This window comes from Oncorhynchus nerka, linkage group LG13, assembly GCF_034236695.1.
Source record: "Oncorhynchus nerka isolate Pitt River linkage group LG13, Oner_Uvic_2.0, whole genome shotgun sequence".
Classification (NCBI taxonomy): Eukaryota; Metazoa; Chordata; class Actinopteri; order Salmoniformes; family Salmonidae; genus Oncorhynchus; species Oncorhynchus nerka.
In genome coordinates this window covers 68,031,052-68,045,538 of record NC_088408.1, presented here as the reverse complement: position 1 = coordinate 68,045,538, position 14,487 = coordinate 68,031,052, and the positions used below count along the sequence as shown (strand labels likewise).

General features: G+C 42.1%; 1 protein-coding gene across 1 annotated transcript in view; it reads right to left on the bottom strand.

The window, feature by feature from the left end:
* The window catches only part of LOC115139969 (transmembrane protein 132D-like), a 65,869-nt gene extending 51,753 nt beyond the window's left edge, over nucleotides 1-14,116 (bottom strand). The window contains exons 1-2 of the mRNA XM_029677902.2: nucleotides 13,525-14,116; nucleotides 4,307-5,192 (exon numbers count right to left, since the gene is read on the bottom strand). Of these exons, the coding sequence (XP_029533762.1) occupies nucleotides 4,307-5,192; nucleotides 13,525-13,597 (959 nt within the window). The 5' untranslated portion in view covers nucleotides 13,598-14,116. The remainder of the gene's footprint in view (nucleotides 1-4,306; nucleotides 5,193-13,524) is intronic.
* Nucleotides 14,117-14,487: the final 371 nt, after the last annotated feature.

The following is a 14,487-nucleotide window of genomic DNA, read 5'->3' as shown; positions in this document are numbered from 1 at the left end:
CCTCCAATTGCTCTTAAATACAAGTAAAACTAAATGCATGCTCTTCAACCGATCGCTACCTGCACCTACCCGCCTGTCCAACATCACTACTCTGGACGGCTCTGACTTAGAATACGTGGACAACTACAAATACTTAGGTGTCTGGTTAGACTGTAAACTCCTTCCAGACCCATATCAAACATCTCCAATCCAAAGTTAAATCTAGAATTGGCTTCCTATTTCGCAACAAAGCATCCTTCACTCATGCTGCCAAACATACCTTGTAAAATTGACCATCCTACCAATCCTCGACTTTGGCGATGTCATTTACAAAATAGCCTCCAATACCCTACTCAACAAATTGATGCAGTCTATCACAGTGCTATCCGTTTTGTCACCAAAGCCCCATATACTACCCACCATTGCGACCTGTACGCTCTCGTTGGCTGGCCCTCGCTTCATACGCCAAACCCACTGGCTCCATGTCATCTACAAGACCCTGCTAGGTAAAGTCCCCCTTATCTCAGCTCGCTGGTCACCATAGCATCTCCCACCTGTAGCACACGCTCCAGCAGGTATATCTCTAGTCACCCCCAAAACCATTCTTTCTTTGGCCGCTCTCCTTCCAGTTCTCTGCTGCCAATGACTGGAACGAACTACAAAAATCTCTTAAATTGGAAACACTTATCTCCCTCACTAGCTTTAAGCACCAACTGTCAGAGCATCTTACAGATTACTGCACCTGTACATAGCCCACCTATAATTTAGCCCAAACAACTACCTCTTTCCCAACTGTATTTAATTTATTTATTTATTTTGCTCCTTTGCACCCCATTATTTTTATTTCTACTTTGCACATTCTTCCATTGCAATACTACCATTCCAGTGTTTTACTTGCTATATTGTATTTACTTTGCCACCATGGCCTTTTTTGCCTTTACCTCCCTTCTCACCTAATTTGCTCACATTGTATATAGACTTGTTTTTTTTTTTTTTTTTTTTACTGTATTATTGACTGTATGTTTGTTTTACTCCATGTGTAACTCTGTGTCGTTGTATGTGTCGAACTGCTTTGCTTTATCTTGGCCAGGTCGCAATTGTAAATGAGAACTTGTTCTCAACTTGCTTACCTGGTTAAATAAAGGTGAAATAAATAAATAAATAAAAAGCAGATGCTAAACTACAGGACTGTTTTGCTAGCACAGACTGGAATATGTTCCGGGATTCCTCCGATGGCATTGAGGACTACACCACATCAGTCTTTGGCTTCATCAATAAGTGCATCGATGACGTCGTCCCCACAGTGACTGTATGTACATACCCCAACCAGAAGCCATGGATAACAGGCAACATACGCACTGAGCTAAAGGCTAGAGATGACACTTTCAATGAGCAGGACTCTAACCCGGAAGCTTATAAGAAATCCCGCTATGCCCTCCGACGAACCATCAAACAGGCAAGCGTCAATACAGGACTAAGATCGAATCGTACTACACTGGCTCTGACGCTCAGAGGCAAAGAACACTGAAACATGCATGAGAGCGCCAGCTGCTCCGGACGACTGTGTGATCACGCTCTCCTCAGCCGATGTGAGTAAGACCTTTAAACAGGTCAATATTCACAAGGCTGCTGGGCCAGACGGATTACCAGGACGTGTACTCTGAGCATGCACTGACCAACTGGCAAGTGTCTTCACTGATATTTTCAACCTCTCCCTGTCTGAGTCTGTAATACCAACATGTTTTAAGCAGACCATCATAATCCCTGTGCCCTAGAAAACGAATGTAACCTGCCTAAATGACCTGTAGCACTCACGTCTCTAGCCATGAAATGCTTTGAAAGTCTGGTCATGTCTGTAGCCATGAAATGCTTTGAAAGGCTCACATCAACGGCATTATCCCAGAAACCCTAGACCCACTCCAATTTGCATACCGCACCAACAGATCCACAGATGATGCAATCTCTATTGCACTCCACACTGGCCTTTCCCACCGGGTCAAAAGGAACACCTACGGAGCGCCAAGTCTAAGTCGAAGAGGTTTCTAAACAGCTTCTTCCCACAAGTCATAAGACTCCTGAACACCTAATCAAATGGCTACCCAGACTATTTGCATTGCTACTCTCTGTTGTTATCATCTATGCATAGTTCCTTTAATAACTGTACCTACATGTGCATATTAACTAACCGATGCCCCCGCACATTGACTCTGTACCGCTACCCCCCTGTATATAGTCTCGCTATTGTTATTTTACTGCTGCTCTTTAATTACTTGTTACTTTTACTTCTTATCTGCATTTTTTTTACTGCATTGTTGATTAGGGGCTCGTAAGTAAGCATTTCACTGTAAGGTGAACCTGTTGGTACACCTGTTGTATTCGGCTCATGTGACTAATAGAATTGGATTTGTTTAGTCTGATTTCAGAGCACTCATCTTGAGTGTGCCAGAGTGCAGAATAAATGGCAAATTTACGAACACTCAACACCTGTTGAACATGGCCAGTGTCGGTAAACATTGCCAAAAAAGCTTAAATTGTTGCCAGCAGCACAGTTGCAGTCACCAACGCTCTGGATAACATATTAACAACCTAACCAGCTCTGCTAGGGCGAGTAAAATGGTCAGTGAACTGTTCTCTCACGTTAGCCAGTTAGCTTGAGTGCTTGACTGTTGTTGTTAGGACAGAACGCTCAGATCAACCCTAAAGCATAAGAGGGTGTGAACGATGCTGAATGGGTGTAGACAAAGAAGAGCTCTTCAGTAGGTACAGTACTAAAACATTCAAAGGCCATTTTCTCAAAAGTGAAGTTTATCAACTTTCAAAGCAGAATTACTTTCCAATTGTTCCTCAAATGCTGTGTATGATATACCATTTTGTCGCTCTGTGTCTCTGCTTTTATCCAATGTTAAACAAACACAATTTCAAATTTTCACATATGGACTTGGTCTTTTACCAAATAGGGCTAGCTTCTGTATACCACCCTTCCTGATTGCCTAAAAACACATTGAGGAGGAAAGAAATTCTACAAATGAACTTTTAACTAACACTTTAGTTAACACATCTGTTAATTGAAATTCATTCCAGGTGACTACCTCATGAAGCTGATTGAGAGAATGCCAAGAGTGTGCAAAGCTGTCATCAAGGGAAAGAGTGGCTACTTAGAAGAATCTCAAATATAAAATATATTTGGATTTGTTTAACACTTTCTTGGTTACTACATGATTCCATATGTGTTATTTAATAGTTTTGATGTCTTCACTATTATTCTACAATGTAGAAAATAGTACAAATTAAGAAAAATCCCAGAATGAGTAGGTGTGTCCAAACTTTGACTGGTACTGTATATACATTTTTAGATAACGGTAAAATATTACCGTTGGTGTAAAATTACCGGTAAATTACCAAATTTCCCCCCAATGTCGCACTAATGCAATTCCACAAAATACACAATATGTGCAGCAGAAAATTAGCCAAAAATAAAATAGCACTTTATCCAAACAGGTTGTCTCATGGAAGCAGTTGGCCTAGCGTATTTACTTCACACAAAGTTACCATGAATTCAAAGCACATGCATAATTGGCACTGCCTTTCTCAGTTCTCATCAGAACTTAACATTTGATCCCGGTCAGACCCAAGCCCGGTGAACTGAACCCCGAGCCCAGACCTGGTACGACATTACAGAAGTTAAGCCCGAACCTGAAAATAGCCAGAGTGAGTGAGGAGAAGAGGAAATTGCCATTGGGCCTAGAAAAATCGCAGAGAGAGGAAAACTCACCTTAGTTATGACTAACTGAATGATGAAAATACTGGAATATAGTAGGTTAATGCAAAAGCAATAGTTGCTTGATGGCTGCAAGGGAAGTTGAAATAGCTCTGAATATCATTACTCTCCACTAGCAAAGACATGTATTTTTCTATTTAACATTAATAATCTGCCTCAATTCCCACTAAGACTGCTAACATCTATGATATTTTCTGAGAAATGCTTTAATCCACATCAAATCTAATTTCCTCCAATATTCCCTTATTTCTAATGGACAGTTTGGGAACGTGTGGCTAAATGTAGAAGATAAGTTGGGCTACTGTGCAATACATCAGAAAATAGGGTTAGTTGTTAACCAATTATAACCACAGTGTGCTACAGGACAGTTATTGGTCTGATAAAGCACTTCACTATAGTTGTTTCCTATATGTCATAGGGAAATAGTGGCATTTGGAATTATGCATTTTTTAAGATAACTTATTGTTTTAGAATACGTGACTTGACATAATAAAAAGTAAAGTAGGTTAAGTATGAGTGAAAACATCAATCGTGTCATATGAGACTCACCGCAGAGTGAAGTTCACCAGGGAGGAGGAGCTGGCTGTGAGGATGTTGAAAGTGGCGATATCTTTCTTCAGGGGTTTGGAGGAGGTCTGAATGACAACGGCCTTTCCCAGCTTGAGTTGAGACACAGATGCAGCTCCCTTGGGCACCTGAAGGAGGCGTACACTGCCGATTCTCTGCATTGGAGTAACAGGGACGTACTCAGCCTGCTGCTGCTGCTCTGAGCTACCCCAGCGGCCCCCATCCCATTCCCTGCACTTCCCGTAGGCACTGGGCCGGGCCTGGTAGTACAGCTCTACTGTGTTGCCCTCTGTTAGGTACAGCCTCTCCCGGCTAGAGCTCTCTGCTGCGGGACTAAACCAGCTGGCTACAGGCTCCAGCTCAGCCATGCAGGTGCCCCTCTGACCTCCAAGGGCACAGGAGCCCCTTACCTCCTGGGTCTGCCAGAAGGCAAACAACATCACACAGGGCAACTCATCATTTAACCCCTCTGCTCCCCTGTCCCAGTCCCTCCCAGCCACATAGAACAACACCTGCACCTTGGGCATGGAGGAGTAGACCCGGGGGGTCAGCACAAAGAACTGGACCTTCCAGTTATAGGTGAATACCCCCGGGGCCCGGAACAGCTGCACAGACTGGATCAGGTCTAGAGGGACAGGCTGCTCTTTGGACAGGGGCCCATAGCTGGCATTGACAATAGGCGGCCGGCTGGCTCTCAGGATGACAAATGGCTGTGTCTGTGTCTGCAGGCTGGAGTTTCTCATGATGTCCTGACCGGTCTCCTTCAGGAAGAAGCAGTCTGCATCTCGCACCTGGTAGTTGACTGGAAGGAACACAGGGAATGGCAGAGAGCTCTTGGTGTTGTCTGACATCTCCTGACTGTCCAACTCTGTGGGAAAGCAAAAGACAAAACATTACCCCAGGTTAACAGACATTGTTGTTTTGAAGACATGTAGAGGAAATTAATGTTTATCATTTTGGATGGACTAGTGAGTCACTAGACCCTTAGCCTCTCCTAATAGCCTACGCCTTGGAATTTACAACCTTCTGGCTACTCTCCTGCTTCTCTAAACTCTATCTAACACCCCTTCATGATCAGGGTCAGGAGTTCTACAACATGGTCCATTGTTTCTTGGTTATATCAAGAGGTCAGGAATAATTCATGGCCTTTATCATTATTAATCTGAACACAAAAATATCCTATAAAAATAGTGGTTCAACAGGAAATACTAAAAAGAAACCATGCAGAAAAGTCCAGGAACTAGACTTGAGGCAAGCTGATCAACTGGATGTGACCTCGTCATTAAAGTGAAAGGGCTAGCACTGACCTTTTACTTAATCTTCGAATTCCCATGACACAGTAGACAATAGGGCCTTTATATTACAAATTATAGCAGGAGCAGCTTAAGGTTATTACAGTGTGATGCAGTGGCCCGGCACACTGGTGGGACAGCATCAGAACAGACTCCATTGCCATTATATCATCCATCATCTAGATCAAGTCAATCCCATTATCAATGTGATTTAAGCTCAAACCATTAACGTAAAACAAAATGGCAAAGTAGCAAGCAATAACATCTACATGATCTGATGACGTGAAAACAAAACTAATTATACTGAACAAAAATACAAATGCAATATGCAACAACTTCAACGATTTTACTGAGTTACAGTTCATATAAGGAAATCAGTCAATTGAAATAAATAAATAAAGTCCAAATCTATGTATTTCACATGACTGGGCAGGGGAGCAGCCATGGGTGGGACTGGGAAGGCATAGCCCCACCCACTTGGGAGCCCAGCCCAGCCAATCAGAATGGGTTTTATTACAGACAGAAATACTCCTCAGTTTCATCTGCTGTCCGGGTGGCTGGTCTCAAACAATCCCATAGGTATAAAAGCGGGACGTAGGGCTCCTGGGCTGGCGTGGTTACAAGCGATCTGCGGATGTGAGGCTGGTTGGATGTACTGCCAAATTCTCTAAAATGACATTGGAGACAACTGTGGCATTGTGTTGTGTAACAAAACTGCACATTTTATAGTGGCCTTTTATTGTTCCCAGCACAATGTGCACCTATGTAATGATCATGCTGTTTAATCAGCTTGTTGCTATGCCACACCTGTCAGATGGATGGGTTATCTTGGCAAAGGTGAAATGTTCACTAACAGGGATGTAAACAAATTTGGCAATATTGTATTTCAGATCATGAAACATGGGACCAACACTTTACATGTTGTGTTTCTATTTTTGTTGAGTACAGTTACTGCTTTGTTTTCTGTATGTTATTGCCTTTGTTTCCCACACAGGGCAGAATTGTAATTTTGGGTGTTTGGAGTAGCGTGAGGATGTCGAAAGAGACAACAGCATGAGAGCCCTTTGATCCAGCCTAAAAGCATGAGGGTTGCGGCATGTCTGTCTCTCTGGAAGTGAACTGGGCACAGGTCCGCAGGCCAGCATCCACTCTCATTTTGCGGCCATTTTGATAGATTACACAGATTATGGCAGCTGACCTGAGGCTGCACTGTCAATGGGAGGCTAATTGGCCTACTTGGTGTGTGTGTGTGTGTGTGAGTGAGAGAGTGAGAGAGAGAGAGTGAGAGAGAAAAGCACCAACTGCCTGGTATGTGCTCATTACCGGAAATTATCTCACAAACTGTCAGTTAATAATTAACTGTCTGTTCAAAAATAATGAAACCAAGTCTATTATCCTCTTAAGGGTAGGCCTATAACTTGCATTGCAGAATAAAGTCAGATGCTTGTTCATGAAAAATGGGCACATTCGGTTCTGCCAAGAGGACAACCTCATCCAAAGACTAGCCTATGAGCCCTGCAATGTAATGCGATTCTATTCATCATGAACTATGACAAACTAAGAATACACAATGCATGCATCACATACCACTGTGACAAGTCAACTATTTGTAGATATCATCAACAATGTCCCTCTTGACAACTATTCTTGATCCCATAACTGTCATAAACTTGTGCTTACCACAGAGTTGACTAAGATTACAGACATAATTATCTGCATCTGTAGAGACACATATGTTTTAGTTCCATTTGTCAAATCATGACAAAAGATGACAGAGAGAACGGCACATCTGTCACTGGATTGTTGATGGCTTTTTTCCTGAGGAGGAGGAGTGTCACGCCCTGATCTGTTTCACCGGTTTTTGTGATTGTTTCCATCCCCCTCCAGGTGTCACCCATCTTCCCCATTATCCCATGTGTATTTATACCCGTGTTCTCCATTTGTATGTTACCAGTTCGTTTTGTTTGTCAAGTTTACCAGCGTTTGTCCTGTCAGCGCCTGTCTTTTCCAAGCCTCTGTTTTTCTCGCCCTCCTGGTTTTTGACCCTTGCCTGTCCTGACCCTGAACCCGCCCGCCTGACCACTCTGCCTGCCCCTGACCCTGAGCCTGCCTGCTGTCCTGTACCTTCGCTTCTGTTGAGCTTTTCGTAAATTTAACTGAGTCTTGTCCCTCATTCGCCTGCTTTTATCACTGAGCAGCCATCGTACGGAGGCTGTGGACTCGTTGGAAAGCTTTACAAGGTCAGGGAAACACAACGGAGCCATGTCTACGTAGCGACAATCCAAAGAGAAACACAAATGGAGTTTTTTTTTCTCTCCCACAGACATGTGTCTCAATCATTTTCTGTAGGAGAAGGCTGGGTCTGGGGCCTGGGCTTGGGCTGTCTCCACCAGTGGCCACTGACAGACAGATGTGCTGTTTAATACCAGAGCTGGCAACATCTCCCACCGCTGTGAATAAACACTCACTGGGCCTTTTCTGCTTCTGCATCTTTGCAGGAGGGAGATGTGCTGCAACTGTTCTTCCACACCGATCTCGACAAACCATTTCTGTATGGACATCGCTTAGCGCACTGGGGCATTGTCATGCTCCAGAGCTCCCGAGTGGCACAGTGTTCTAAGGCACTGCATCTCAGTGCTAGAGGCGTCACTACAGACCCTGGTTCGATTCCAGGCTGTATCACAACCGGACGTGATTTGGAGTCCCATAGGGCGGAGCACAATTGGCCTAGCGTCATGAAGGTTTGGCCAGGGTAGGCCGTCATTGTAAATAAGAATTTGTTCTTAACAGACTTGCCTAGTTAAATAAAACATTTGAAACATGAAAGAGCCTTCCCCAAACTGTTGCCACAAAGTTGGAAGCACAGAATTGTCTAGAATGTCATTGTATGCTGTGGCATTAAGATTTCCCTTCACTGGAACTAAGGGGCATGGCCCAAACCATGAAAAACTGTCCAGACCATTATTCCTCCTCCATCAAACTTTACAGTTTTCACTATGCATTCTAGCAGGTAGCGTTCTCCTGGTATCCGCCAAACCTATATTCGTCTGTAAGACTGCCAGACGGTGAAATGTGATTCATCACTCCAGAGTATGCATTTCTACTGCTCCAGCGTCCAATGGCGATGAGCTTTACACCACTCCAGCCAACGCTTGGCATTGTGCATGGTGATCTTAGGCTTGTGTGCGGCAACTCAGCAATGGAAACCCATTTCCTGAAGCTCTCGACAAACAGTTATTGTGCTGACGTTGCTTCCAGACGCAGTTTGGAACTCGGTAGTGAGTGTTGCAACCGAGGACAGACGTTTTTTACGTGTTACGCGCTTCTGCACTAGTCGGTCCCGTTCTGTGAGTTTGTGTGGTTTAACACTTCGTGGCTGAGCCATTGTTGCTCCTAGACATTTCCAGTTCACAATAACAGCCCTTACAGTTGACCGGGGAAGCTCTAACAGAGCAGAAATTGAAAAGCTGGCATCCTATGATGGTGCATGTTGAAAGTCACTGAGCACTTCATTCTACTGCCAATGTTTGTCTATGGAGATTGCATGGCTGTTTTCTCGATTTTACAGTATACACCTGTCAGCACCGGGTGTGGCTGAAATAGACGAATCCACTAATTTGAAGTGGTGTCCACATACTTCTGTATATATAGTGTATATGCTGCGCCTATACTGTATATCCATCCTCACTACCCATGATGAAAGCATTGCATCCAGATGATAAACACAATGCCAAATCCCTCCACCAGCTGTTTCAGCACAGAGCTGCGCCAATCCCTCAACTTGCATACAGACCTTTCACTTTTCTATTTCCCTGTCCACCTAAACAAGATCTATTCTGGCCTACAGAAATGCACTTCTCTAATGTCTCCATTGACATTGTTGTTTTCGTTCTTTCAAGGATCAACTGCTTTGCTCTTCAAATGGAAAAGGAAAAACAATGCACAACTGAATCCAATATACCGAGCGCAGAATTATATGCTGTTAATCAAATCTATTTTCCAAATTCTCTAGGTGATTCCAAATGAAAATATCTGTGAATAGGTAGATGTGTACAGTGTGAGTTTATCTTTAGGGAATAAGCACTTGCATTAAGCAATAGTAATAACAATTTAATAATAATATATTAGATATGAAAAAGCAGAGAGAGATTTTCAGAACTGATGAAATAAGACTTAAGGCAACTTTTAAACATAATGAGTCTCTTTTCTCAGAATAAGTCACTACTTGTGAGCCTGTTAGATAAAGCAAATCATGAGGGCATCAGAACGCTAGGAACAGGGAGCCTGACAGGACTACATATGGTCCTGTGTTCTAATGTTGGGGGTAAAAACAGTACCACAGTACCATTAGCATCACTGGACACAATGAAACATATAAGGTTGATTCAAAAAAAGTGAGGAGACTAAGGCAAAAGCTAATTAATGGCATGGCTATAAGTGTCTTTAGGTCTTGGCATTGTTCCCAGTAGAGGTAAAGCTGTCAGCTGACCAATTTCTGGACAGCACAGTACTGCTCAGTCATGAGAACAAGGTATCTTTACAGTACTATTACAGTAGGCTATTGGTTGTTACTAGGAAACAAAACATTACCCATGCTGTCATTGTATGCTATTGTCAGTATTATATTGAGACAACTAGCATACAATACATTGTCTCTTTTCATACAGAATTACAAATCACGCTCTGACAAGTTATTCAACTTGAGTTTGTCTTGATGGAACCCACTGATTTGGGGTGACCACACACCAAACAAACCTTGCCTATGATGCATGGTGTTTGAATGACCAGTAACAGTTTGCCTGTTCCTTTTCTTCTGCAATATCATCATGTTTGTATGCAGATAAGTGTCTGTTCCTCCATCACTAAGTACATTGTGTGTGCAACCCCCACGCATTCTAATGTGCTAAAATACAATTCAGTAATTTAGCAGACACTCTTATCCAAAGTAACTTACAGTAGCAATTATGGTTAAGTGCCATGCTCAAGAGCACAAACAGGTTTTTAATCTAGTCAGTTTGGGGATTTGAACCAGCAACCTTTTGGTTACTGGTCCAACACTCTTAACCGCTAGGCTACCTGCCATTTCCATATATGCAGAACAGCCTGTAAGTGATCTGATTTCCAATGACTTGACGGAGCCATGACACAGATATCTCACTTATTCCACATGAAGTGGTGAAGAGAGCCTGTGTTTAGGTCAAGATGTTGTTTACTTCCATAATGGCAGTGTCCTCTCCCCAGGGCAAAGGTCAGGCATGACCTAAGCATTTCAGGGACAAAGCTCTCCTAATAGAAATGGTGGTTTACTCTTGAAAAGACCCTATGTCCCTGCAACTGCTACATAAACATACAAACGAGATAGAGCACTGATCAGATTTGTACAGAAAGGGAGGGGAGGGAGGGAGATGCTTAGGCCTGTGTGGGGATTGGTAGAGATTGCTATATCCAATGAGACTCTTAAAGCTGCTTTTAAAAATCTGTTTTATCAGGATTTCTCCCTTTTTATTATCTCTTTATCCAGTCTGTTTATTATAATTCAGGAGGGCCACATCGCCTGGAAATAGCAGTCTTTGAGGCAGTTAGAAGCTTTTTAGCAAATGCCTTTGTGATGTGGAATATTTGTAATTAAAGTCCACAGGGTCTTGTCCATTTCCTTACTGAGGTGATGTGAATGAGCACAATGATGAGTTCTGGACTAGCTCTGCTGGACACCGTCACTACACTTAGGGAATGAAAGCAATTTAAATGTTTCATGTGTGTCCGTTTCATGAGTGGAACTTGCTAAATAGTTAATCAAATAGCTATCCTGGACTATCTGCATTGCCCCTCCCTTGCACTCGTTTGACTTATCACATATGCTGCTACTGCTTATTATCTATCCTGTTGCCTCATCACTTTAACCTTACTTATATATATATATATATATATATATATATGTACATATGCACCTCTATTACCTCGTAACCCCTGCACATTGACTATGTACTGGTACCCCATGTACATAGCCATGTTATCATTACTCATTGTGTATGTATTTATTTCTCATGTTATTGTCCTTCTATTATTATTCAATTGTTTTCTCTGCATTGTTAGGAAGGGCAATAAGTAAGAATTTCACTGTTATTCTACACCTGCTATTTATGAAGCATGTGACAAATAACATTTTATATGATTTAAAGTGCACAAACTGGTGATACTCCAATGTAACAGAGGTGCTGGTACACAGTACATCCAACACATACTCTAGTGCTCTATTTTAACAAGCCTAACATAATGGTAAATCTCAGCGCTACTTAACGCAGTAGTAAGTCTTAGTGCTGGTGGTATAGGTTCAGGGTGTGTCAGGCTTCAACATAGAAGCAATTGGCTTTAACATGAAAATATTCGTCTACACACATAGCATTCGCATTTCGAGAATGCACTGCATGTTAGAGCCATGGACAATTGGACATTGGCCGAACATTATAATAAGATTAGCTTACAGTACCATGGCCTGATATGGCCTGTTAGTGACTTTGGACTTTGCCACGTGAAAGATAAACAAATGAACAGGCAAATAGCCTAAACTACAAGAGGATTCAGCACCAAGGCCAGGGATCGGAATTCCCGCGATTTTACAGTTGGGTGCAACAGATGAACGCAGAAGATGCATTTTTTGTAAATGATAAAAGGACAAACAATAAGCAGTCTATTGTTATAAGTTTATGTTCCTAAAAAGCCTTCCTACAGTCACTGACACCCTTCATTCAATGTGCATCACAGATAGGCCTAATGAGTCCATACTTTGCACAGAAGCTGCATGGACAAATAATTACGTTCAGCATAAAGAAAAAACATGAATGTCTGTTGACTGTTTTGCTGCTAATTATATTTGAATAAAACATTGGTTATATGCTACTGATTAGGCTATTGTGCTCCTCTGCTGGCAAAATCGATGGCATAACTAATTGCATTACTGCTAAAACCAGTTTAAATATCACCAGTAGCGCTGCTTGAAATTGGCACATTGGCGCATGTTTTTAAGGACACACCTTTCCAACCTAGCGCTATTGAGTTTATATTGAACAGGCAAATTACCGACCCTGGCGCCACCATTGGAAAATAGCAGTGCTGGCTTTTACAAGTCGAAATTGCCAGAGCATGCATTTGGAGCTGCCATAATGCCAGACAGAAATTGAGGTTTGCGAAAAACAAAATTCACATCAGCAATGTTACATCAGCACAAATCAATAAGATCAACCCCAAATAAAATGTAAAAAACTGTATTTTACCATGCTCTTTGGAGTAGGCTAATTAGGCTAAAGTGGACCTACTGTAACTTGGTAGGCCTACCGTATCTTGGTAGGCCATTTGACTGATGGCTTGGTCAGTGTGTATGTCAATTGTAGTCATAAAAGTACGGTATATAATTTAAGGAAACTATAAGTTAAATACATTTTGAACCACAAGGGTAACAGTGGTTATTTCAACGTTTCACAAACTCGGTCCAGGGGACCCCAAGGGGTGCACGTTTTGGTTTTTGCCACAGCACCACACAGCTGATTCAAATAATCAACTCATCATCAAGCTTTGATTATTTGAATCAGCTGTGTAGTGCTGTGGCAAAAACCAAAACGTGAACTCCTTGGGGTCCCCAGGACCGAGTTGGTCTATGGTCTATGTTGTGTCATCAACATCTCGATCATAATTATATTATAAAGATACAACACAAACATTTAAGAGGCTACTAGTTTGATATTATTTTATAGGAAATAAACTAGAATACACGTCTAGACTACTCGAACAACACCATAAAGAGTCTATAATTAAAAACATCCATGGAATAGAGCAAAATAGATTCTAAATGAGTATTAGGTATATGCAGACAATCACTCAGGCTAGTGTTCACTTACAATAAAAGGCACATACCTTGGGTGACAACTGTGACAATCGTCGCTAGGAATATCTGTAAAAACCTCCAGATATGAGAGTAAATGCTCATTTTGGCTGTCACTTTATTCCATGTAACTTCCAGTCTCGGAGTTTCGTGAGTTTCAACAACCCAAGAAGAGTAGCTTGACTAGTGTAGGCTACAAAATCGCACCTGTACGAATACAGCCTTGTCTTGTGCACTCCGTGCGTCACATAAACTATACATTGAGCTATCAGAAACTGTCTCGATGGTGGAATGGTTTTGCTTAACGAACTTGGAGACGTCCCGTCCCGTTAATCAGATAGCGATCAGCCAAGTTTCGATGTGCTTTTCTTTTTTCTTTTATTCCTTATACCGCCATACCGAATATTTGATTTGATATTATTTGATACAGCAACTCCATCTGATTCATTTTGAAGTCCTTGCATCAGCTCTCAGACATTTACACAACTTTGACCATCGTTGGGACTGACTGCGCTGAAATGTTCCATGTGTGTTCACAGATCACCGACTGCCTTGTGCGCAACCCCTTGGGGCACTAAAGTAATCATCTGGCACAACTCAATCCGGCCAGAGCACGTCTCGTCCAGTAAATTAAGCAGGAGACCATCACGATTTCATGTGAATCTAAATCCAGTGTAAGAAAGAGATGATAAGAGGATGGTGTAAACAAACAGCCACTGCTGTACATGCTGCTAATTATAGTGATTAGTTGGCTATAGTTTGTGTTATTCCAGAACATACGTAATTTATTTGAGGCTCTCACAATGTACATGGGGCATTTTAAAAGTGTTTAGGGTAGTGTACCCGTTAATTTAAATATGCTCACGAATGTAACTTTTCTCCAGTTATTGTGGCTTATGCAGTGGAATGTATTTTTTGTAATGTCAATTGAGTTTAATCAAATCACAGCAAATATTGACGGTTACTCTTCCTGCTTTTACTTTGCTCTATGGGTA